The sequence below is a fragment of the Raphanus sativus genome, unplaced genomic scaffold (genome assembly GCF_000801105.2).
Source record: "Raphanus sativus cultivar WK10039 unplaced genomic scaffold, ASM80110v3 Scaffold3458, whole genome shotgun sequence".
NCBI classification, from domain to species: domain Eukaryota; kingdom Viridiplantae; phylum Streptophyta; class Magnoliopsida; order Brassicales; family Brassicaceae; genus Raphanus; species Raphanus sativus.
Genome location: NW_026618764.1, coordinates 1 through 10,910, shown reverse-complemented (window position 1 = coordinate 10,910; position 10,910 = coordinate 1). Strand labels below are relative to the sequence as shown.

Sequence of the window (10,910 nt, the reverse complement as noted above, 5' to 3'; positions counted from 1 at the left end):
TTTTAAATTTAAATTAATTTCAGTGTTCATCTGCCATGAAAATAAATTATTTGATTAATTTTAATACCAAAAATAAAAACTTTGACTAAAACTAAGATGATACATAATTAAAGGAAAAACATTATAAAATAAAAATTTAAATCTAAAAATGATAAAATATAAACTTATAATAGATTATCAATTACAAAAATAAAAATAAAATAATATTCTATTAATGTCATATCAGTACGTTTTGGTTTCTCTGTTATCATTTTCTTTGACTGACATATATAGTACAAATTTCATCAGAATCTAAAGAATCACAAATCTTTTAGTTTATTAAAAATGTATGAAACGTCTAATGAAATCATTTAGAAATACTATCAATTTTCTGAATTTGTACCTTGTTAACCGATATTGGATCACTAGTTGATGTCGGTGAGAAGGGTTTTACCGGATTTTTAGTTAGTGGTTGTTAAATCCGAATCAGATTATTTAAAAAGATCACCAAATTTTTGATTCGACCGTGGATCCAGATTGCATTCCCAAAGCATAGAAAAGTATAAATATCGATGTTAGTCACTAACTTTATAGTAACTGTAGTCACAGAAACCACAAAATCTATACTATATAGTATTTATAATATTTTAGAATTTCAGATATTTGAGTCCTCCGGAAATAATAATATATAGTATTTATAATATTTTATAATTTCAGATATTTGAGTCCCTCAAAAATAATAATATGTCAAAACTAAAATTTTATAAACATGTCTTGGGGGGTGATTAGTTTGGTTGTAACTGTAGAAAATTTACTGTAGGATTTAAGCTGTAGAATTTTTTGATTTAGCTTTAAGTGATGTAGATTTAAAATTTATTGCTGCAACAACATATTTCCTACCGCAAAAAAAATAGAGCTTTAGAAAATAAGATTGTTACAGTCATTTTCTTTACATTTTTGTTGTAGCTTTAAAAACCAATATAAAGCGTGATTGGTGATTTTAAAAGTTGTAGGTAAAAACTAAAACTAAAACCACTTCCTACAACCCAACTTATCACACCCTTGATCTAGTATTTATATACATCGTAAAGTAACGTATACCGAGGTTGATTCGTTTTTTTTTCTTTCTTTTTTGGATTCTCCTATTGTCCCTTTTTGCGGATAATATTCATGAAGGACTTTTTTTATGAAGGATTTTCTTCGTACAAATTTATGACAATCTAACCACATCAACTGGTTAATCTCTGAAACTTGTCAGTTAACTGATCTTAATGAATCTACACTTCTTATGCAAATACAATCATTGATACCTACCTATAAGAGCATCTTAGTAGGGGTGTAGGAGCAAATTCCAAGATAGCAGCTTAGTTTATGATAAAGTAATGGCAAACAAATGTTCAAAAAAAAAAAAAAAGTAATGGCAAACATTCTATATCATTCATTCAATATTTTAATTAAATAAAAAAACAAGCAAAAACAGTAGTGAAGATTTTATTATATATGTTTCGCAAGAAAACATAGAACAAAACAAATAGAGAAAAGGACAAGGCACATGAGGAAAGGGCTAAGTTAGTTGTAGAGGCTGCTGTCTGAATTACGCCACAGTGGGGTCTCCCGAACAAATTTAAATTTTGAGTTCTTTTCATCTAATTATATTTGTATATTGAAAAGCATGAATATTTATTTCTAAAAATTAGCTTGATCAAGAAGAACAAGTACAATAAGCTCATTTTACTTCAACTTTTTATTAATTACTTAATATAATTGTATATAATTGTTTCTTTTATAAAATATGATTTTTTCGTTTACTGATGTTGTGTAATAATTTTACTAGATGATAATGTTTTGTATTTATAGTAAATAGCAATTGGGTTGAATTATTTTTAAAATAATTATTTGGAGATGATACACATGATATTTGTTAATTATTTGGAAACCAAAATTGCCAAGCAAGAAAGTGTTTTTCCTTTCCAAAATCTACCAAAATATATTTTAAAATCTATAAACAATCAACACATAAATGTCAATATATATATACTTTTTGGGGGAAATATAATCATATGCATATATATTGTTGAAATAACAACCATAAAATAGCAAAACTGTTTAACCTAGAACCAGAATCAAACACACAAGCTCTGATACAATCTTTTGCTGAATTCATTGATGTATATTAGAAAATATAAGTTTCTAGAATAATGTCAGAAAACGAACGCGGAGAAGATAGATCATAGATATATATATATATATATTATATATATATTGTTTAACCAGAGTTCATATAGAATAGGTGTACGTATATAGTGCATGGTTGTATAGAATTGTTTAAATTTTGAATAGTTAAGGCCTAAAAAATTCTCTTACGTAGATAAATCATACAAGTTTCAAGTACGTACAACCGAAGATGCGTTTAAATTTTATTTACAAATTATGTTAGAATAAAGATATATAGTAAGTATATGCACCAAATGTATGTAGTAGCGCATGGTTTGTAAATTCCAACAATTGTTAGTCTAATGGTAAAAGAGATTGTTTTTTTTTTTTGACTCAACGGCTAAAAATTGTTTAGCAGGCATTTTGTCATTCAAGTTTAATTTTAAGTTCAAAATGATTATTTACATCGATTAGGTTTTCTGACAAAGACATATACGATAATTGGATGCAAAATATCTTTTAGTCAAGAGACTGTTAGTCAGTTGAAATAAGAACTAAAGCTAATCATTGCTTTGAAAAATAATATTAAGACACTATTTGACATATGAAATAAGATAGTTTTATCTTAAAAGAATTGAAACCGTGATTAACGACACGAGAATATTACTACCATACATGTGGTGTTTACTTAGTTTTATTTTATTTATAACAATTCTTTTGTCGTTTAGAGTTTTGATTGTAGTTCGTCCTTGAAGCAATCATATTATATTCATGTTTCTGTTACGAAAAAATACTTTTAGTGTACACAACATATCCCTTTTATATTATTAACGGATTTAACTATATGTCACATTTAAAGTAAATATTCAAGGAGAAAAACTAATTACTCTTATAATTCTGAAAATTTATCGATCAGGTAAAAAGCTTTTATCTTATTCCCTACAGTTACTGTTGAAAAAGTATAATACACAAACAAGTTTATTTCAACTCAAACAAATTGAAATATATTTACTCGACTTTATTCTTTCTCTCAATTTTATTTGTACTTGCCCTCACATTTTCATCTTTTAATTTCCTTCCATTTACTCCATATTTCTCAATCGCATTCATTATCTTTTGGTAATGTGAAATTTATTGATAAGTAAAGAAGTTTTGTTTTGTACAGAAGATTTCATTTAAGTAAAGAAGAGTTCATTTACAAGAAGATGATGACCGAATACGGTTCCAATAATCAAGTAGGCCTCCGTGTTTATTGACTTCAATGTAGCGCAGTAAAATAATTGTAGACCACATTTTCAATATCGTTAGTTCCTTTTCTTGCAATGCCAAATTAATTGATATTTATTGATGAGTAAAGAGAAGTTTAGCTATAGTAAAACTGTACTAAAATTAAAGAATTAGATGGTGACCGAATATTGTTTGAATAATGACCATTGTTTAAACTACAACAGAAATTAATTTTGAGTGTGGGCTACTAATATTAAAGAGTTTTGCAACTGTGTCTTTAATATACATCTTCATAAAACTGAAATAATTAAAATGACATAAACAAAATAGGGTTGTTGCAAGAAAATATTAAATAAACACTACAATCCCAAAAATACTTTAAAACAATACTTCACTATAGAGTTCTTTCGCGGCACGACATTGACTAATGGGTACTAGAGGATCCTAGAACAATTTAAAGTGTTAATTGGTCTTAATTGTTACAGAGAAGTTAATCTTCTTAAGTACTACAGTCCACAGGATAGTTAATACTCTATATCACCAGGAGGATTTGGCACTAGATGAATTTTTTTCTTCTAGAGTGCTTTTAAATTTTTAAATTCTTTAAAACAAAGACACATCTATTGTTCAAAAGCGATTTTTTTTTTTTGAACTGAAAGTGTTTTTTTTTGTCTTGAATAAATTTAACATTCATTTTTAAAATTACTCTACATTAATACAACTATCTATATATACCTAGAACATTTTAGAGTTGGGCCCTTACTATGGGGTAACTAACTAGCGAATAAAATTACAAAACTAACGTACATGTTAAATAGTACTAATAACTAATAATTTTATAATGGTATCAAATTTCCAACATAACTTTTTCTCTGATGTGACCCTAAGCTTACCAACGGCGACTAATATGCTACCAACGAATCTTTTCTTTTTACGAGATATTCATTATAGATTATTTTTTGGTAATCATATTCATTATAGATTTTTACTGAAAAGTTTATTATATGTACTATTTACGTGGACAGGACACTAATTGACTTATACATGTGAGCAATTATAAGTGCGTAGATTTGATTTAAACACTTTATCGTAAAAAGTTTTGAATTTTATTTTGGTCTAGACTAGATTATGGGAATCCTTGGTGTATCACAATTTATCTTTATGGAAAAATAAGTGTTTATTTTCCATGTGCTTTATTGCTAATTCTTTGAAAGTTTTAACCACCCTTCAACTTTAATAATTGATGTTGTCAAAATCCTAGAAATATCACATTTTTGCAAAAAGGAGAAATCAATAATGTATTTGTTCAAAACGTTAATATAGACCGACTGCGGTCAAATATATAATATATATATTAGGATAAGACTTGTGTTTTGTGTAGGGTAAACTATTTATTAAAAAACTTATGTTATCATAGTAAAATCTGATAATTTCTGAATACATGTTTTTTTATAATCAAAATATATTTGATATTTATGTTTTTCTCAATATAGGATAATTAACTATACTATAGATATTTGCTACACATAAAAGTTATAGATGCTCAAATGAAACAATTAAAATATGATATTATTGATATTCCTATAATTATAAATTAAGAGTTGTGAAAATTTTTTGATGGTATTTCTAAGGAAAAACTCAATCGTGTATATATATAGTAGGCATAAGTAGGTTTTCAGATTGTTTGGAAAATTTAAAATAATTAGCATTAATCATCTAGAAACCATATTTAGTGTGATACATTGAACAAATATTATGTGAATTTTCAATAACCACAACAAAAATATTTGGCAAGTTGTTTTCAATGGTCGAAATTATAGACTTGGTGACAAAGTTATTATTATTATTTAATTAAACTTACCATATAGAAACTGTTCAAAATTTTGTACCAATTTTAAAAATTCGGTGGAAACATTAACTTGGTGAAAAAAATTCTTATTTATTTAAACAACTTGGTATAAAAACAATTAATTTAAAGTTACCAAAGAGCTTGATTATAAAATTGTGTATCACGAAAATTTGGTTCAAATTTTAAGATTTTTATTTTCTTATAAGATAATAAATACAGACAATTTATGATTGATTCTCCTTCATCTCAATTGAAATTAAAAAGAACATTTAAGCGATCTCAATTATAGATAATCCAGATTAATTAATTGTTATCTAATTAAACATATTGTATTGACAATTTAAGATTATTTATGATCGAATTAAGATTAAAAAATATTAGTAATTCACGAAAGATGTATGTTATTTAGGGGTGTCAAAATGAGTTATAACTCATGAGCTAACTCATCTCAGCTTTTTCATGAGCACAATCTATATTTCTTAGTCTGATTTAATAAATGAGTTCAGTGATTGAGTTTAAATTAGATATACGAGTTATATGAACGATTTTAATAAACATGAACTAACTCATGAGATTAGTTGTTTTTATGAATACTATATATTATGGATGACTTCTGTTTTTTTAGTAAGAAAATATGATTTCTATATCATATCATTTTATCTTCTAAAATAAAATTTATATATATAATATATAATGAATATTGATATCAATCCTCACATCATATATCTTTAGAATTAAAATATAAAACAAAAATATCCCTAAGACTCTCATGCAGAATAAATCTTTATGATTTAAAATAGATGAAAACTTTGATGATAAATCATCTTAAACAATTATATGGAATAGATTTTTGGATTATTGATTTAGCTTTGATATAATTTACTATTATGTATTGGTTTTATTCAGTATTTAATATTAATGTTTTGGATTTTTAATAGTTAAATTTTAAAGTATATTATGCAAATTATTCATTTTTGTAATACTTTTTTTAATATTGATCGCTAGTTGGGTCATTTAATTCATGATATAGATGATCTGAATTCGACTTTATATAGTGAAACTCATATAATAAATGAATTGAGATGAGCTGAGTTAAGTTGAACGAGGTAACTCATTTTGACACTCATAATGTTATTCTAGTCATATAACAACTTTTCGATGTTATTTTAGTAAATTTCACATGTAAAAATGATATTTTATTTTGAATTAAATTTAAAATTCAGTTTAATAAATTCATATATTGAATTTTAGTAAAAAGATTCATATTTTTTGTTAATTATATATGACCATGCTTTTTGAGAAAAGATATATGCTGAGGCAGTGGTGGAGCCAATGTGTTGATAAGGGGGTCAATTGACCCTGGTGAATTTCTGATTTTTAAAAAATTACATGTGTATTTATGTAAAAAGCTGGAAAATATTGCAAAATTTGGTTAATTGACCCCTATAAAATTTTGTTAACTGACCTTATAATATAATGACCCTCCTAAATTTATTTCCCGCCTCCGCCACTGTGTTTAGGTCTCACTTTATAACTCCAACCGCACGACCAGGAAAAAAAACACTACAATGCCACTAAGGTTAATCCCACATAGGGGTGGGCACTTTAACCGATATCCGAAGTGGCACCCGAACCCGACCCGAAAAACCCGAACCGAAATCCGAACCGAAGTAGTAAAATACCCGAACGGGTATTAAGTTAGGAGAGATTGGATATCCGAACCCGAACGGGTAATACCCGAACTCGAATGGATATCCGAAAATAACCGAACATGTGTATACTTACTCTTATATTTCTAGTTTACATCTCTCATTTTATTTAAAATATTTATATTGATGTTAGACATACTTTAAAATCATATAGTATATATATAATTATGGAGAAAATAATTTGATATTCATTTGAAATGCATGTTAAACTTTTTATTTCATATATTAACCAAAGTTACATCCAAAGTTTAAAAACAATAGCCAAATTAATATTTTTATTTTGGAAATGTTATCTCCAAATCTATTAATCATTCAATCTATAAAAAGAAAAAAAAATCAGTTAAGTAAAATCTATATTTTTAAATATAAAAAACTTTTAAAAAAAAATTTAATTTTATTTCTTTTAAAATCTAAATATCCGAACCCGATCCGAAATAACCGAACCCGAACTAAAAATACCCGAACCCGATCCGAAGTTCAGAAATACCCGAACGGATATTATACTCCTATACCGAAATACCCGAAAATCCGAAATACCCGATCCGAACCCGAACGGGTATCCGAACGCCCACCCCTAATCCCACATGCTATAATTCTCATAGTTGAGATTTCACATGCATCCTATACTCATAAATCGTTATGTACACATAATGGATGAATTATACAAACTGTATACATAGATTATTCAAAATAAATAAGAACATGGGATTAAAAAAAACAAAAAAAAATGAAGAGGAGACATACGACATAGAAAATTGTAAAGTAATTCAAACGAAAACTTGATGTGGATAATGTGAATTAATGGAGTAGAAGAAGTACACCACAGTAGTTTCAGATCAGTGCGGTCGAATCAAATAAAATGAATCGATCTGGCAAAGTATGTTGATATTTGTTACTATCATATTGGAGTATTGTTTATTACAGTCGAGAAGTGTGAAGCTAGTCGACGCGGTTTTATACACCGAGTCACAATACGCAACCTAGCATATATTAAATCACAGTCTTATATGTTACTAATCAAAGTCGCTGTTGTTAATTCGGTCTATAGTAGTTTAGTTCTATTGGATTTGGTATCATAACTCGGTTTCATCTTCAAAACCAGCTGTCTTCCTATTGATGGCGAAGGGTTAAATGTCAGCCATTTTAGGACATAATTTGACTTTACTAATAATCATCTTTTTCTATACTGTACATTTTGTTTTTGCTTGGGAACGTTTTAATTACCTTCTATTTTTTTTCTTGCCAAACAAAATCTTCTATCAATGTCCCTATGTTTTTAGTAGCATTAAGTTTTGTTAATGGTGTGTTTTTCAGTAGCATTAACTTTTGTAAATGGTGTTTTTTCAGCTGGATTAATTTTTTGTTAATGTATATTAATATAACTTCCATTATATGACATTGAAAATTTTGTAAGAACGTTAGAGCTTTCTATAATGTGCATATGCATGATTGGTACATACTTAATAGTGAATTTCTTTGACTAAGTAAAAATTAGAAGATAACATTTACAGAATGTCAGTACAAAATAAATTATACTATTAGGTAGATGTCATCGTTATTAACATAGCTTAACAAGCAACCAATATAGTAGCATTTATTTTAAACAATGTCTGGTGAAAATTACAATTGTCAATTAGTATTTTGGCTTATATCAATCGGGTGATTGAAGATTAGTTTTCTAGTCCGTGGAAATTTCCAACTCATTTGAATTTTTGATTATAAAGATAATAAAACCGATAATTGCCAGCTAATAACGATTTTAAAATAACTAAACAATTAGGAGAAAAAAACGTAGGTATTGAATCGGTCCCTTATGAACAAAGGCCACCTCAAACGACTAGTTTGCTCATTATAAAAACAACTCTTGTCCATGCAGAAATACAATCAATCACTTCTTTTTCATCTTCTTCAAACACGAAACATTTTCTCCAAGTTCTTCTTTCTTTAATAATTTGGACACAAAAGGCCTTAGCAGCCAGTGAGAATTATCCGGTGATCTAAACAATGGCGACTCCGGCATGGAGTCATGCCAGTGGTCAATGGGTAGTAGCCATGTTGGCGTTACTCGTTGGCTCGGCAATAGCTACCGAACCTTACTATTATAACTCTCCGCCACCACCATATGAATATAAATCTCCTCCCCCTCCGGTTAAGTCTCCTCCACCTCCTTATGAATATAAATCTCCTCCCCCTCCGGTTAAGTCTCCTCCACCACCGTATTACTACCATTCACCGCCGCCGCCGGTGAAATCCCCTCCTCCTCCTTATGTATACCAGTCTCCTCCTCCTCCGGTGAAGTCTCCACCACCACCTTATTACTACCACTCTCCACCACCACCCGTGAAGTCTCCTCCCCCTCCTTATGTATATAGCTCTCCTCCTCCTCCGGTTAAGTCTCCACCACCACCATATTACTATCACTCTCCTCCTCCTCCGGTGAAGTCTCCACCACCACCGTATTATTACCACTCTCCTCCACCACCAGTGAAATCTCCTCCTCCTCCTTACTATTATCATTCTCCACCACCTCCGGTGAAATCTCCACCACCACCATATTACTATCACTCACCACCTCCTCCACTGAAGTCTCCCCCACCCCCTTATTACTACCATTCCCCACCACCTCCGGTAAAATCTCCACCACCACCTTACTACTATCATTCTCCACCTCCTCCAGTGAAGTCTCCTCCACCACCATATTACTACCACTCTCCTCCTCCTCCGGTAAAGTCTCCACCACCACCGTATTACTACCACTCTCCTCCTCCTCCCGTCAAATCTCCACCACCTTACTACTACCACTCTCCTCCTCCTCCAGTCAAATCTCCACCACCACCTTATTACTACCACTCTCCTCCTCCTCCGGTCAAATCTCCTCCACCTCCATACTACTACCACTCACCGCCTCCTCCAGTGAAATCACCACCCCCACCTTACTATTACTCATCCCCACCACCACCAAAGTCTTACCCTCCACCATACTACTACTCATCTCCACCACCACCACCAAAGTCATACTCCCCACCGTACTACTACTCATCGCCACCACCTCCGGTGTCATACCCTCATCCTCAGCCACATCCACATCCACTTGTCTTCAAAGTTATTGGTAAAGTGTATTGTTACAGATGTTATGACTGGACTTACCCCAAAAAGTCCCACGATAAGAAGCATCTCAAAGGTAACTAAGTCTTCCACGTGTTCAATAATTAATTTTTTAATCTTAGCTAACTTAATCACAGAAAATATTATCTTGATGATTATAGAATGATAATAGGCTTGGCTTATAAGATTTAAATAAACTAGCATATATATATATGTATTGTGAAGTGGTAGTTGCAAGTCTAGATTCTTTATTAGTGGAGAAAAGAAAACGATTAAGTCAAGAAAAAACAAAAATCTGTTATTGACCAATTAAACAATCCAAAGAGATAAAACAAGCAAAATCGATTTCGTAGATAGCAATAAAAAGGACATAAAATGATAGGTTAAATTTAAATAATTTCTTTGGTCATATAGGTGCTGTTGTGGAAGTGACTTGTAAGGCCGGTGACAAGACAGTGAAGGCGTACGGGAAGACCAAGATCAACGGTAAATACGCAATCACCGTTAAGGGATACGACTACCGTAAATACGGTGGCGAAGTCTGCACGGCCAAGCTCCACGCTCCACCTAAGGGCTCGCCATGTAACATTCCTACAAGTTACCATTTGGGAAACAAAGGTGCTAAACTCCATGTGAAATCAAAGACAAAGTACGAGGTTGTGCTTTATGCTAAGTCCTTTGCTTATGCATCTAAGAAACCTTACGGAGAATGCCACAAGCCGGCTCCTTACCATCCTCCTTACTACTACAAGTCTCCACCACCACCTTCTCCAGTTTACTACTACAAGTCTCCACCACCACCAACTCCGACTTATATCTATAAATCACCACCTCCTCCAACTCCGACTTATGTCTACAAATCACCACCTCCACCAACCCCTACATAC

At 30.6% G+C, this 10,910-nt stretch overlaps 1 protein-coding gene across 1 annotated transcript; it reads left to right on the top strand.

The window, feature by feature from the left end:
- Positions 1-8,757: 8,757 nt before the first annotated feature.
- LOC130506607 (extensin-1-like) lies at positions 8,758-10,907 on the top strand (the record flags this gene model as incomplete). The annotated part of the gene is made up of 2 exons (XM_057001287.1): positions 8,758-10,099; positions 10,438-10,907. Coding segments are annotated over exons 1-2 (1,647 nt in total), but the record flags the coding sequence as incomplete, so codon positions are not given.
- Between the last annotated feature and the right edge of the window lie 3 nt (positions 10,908-10,910).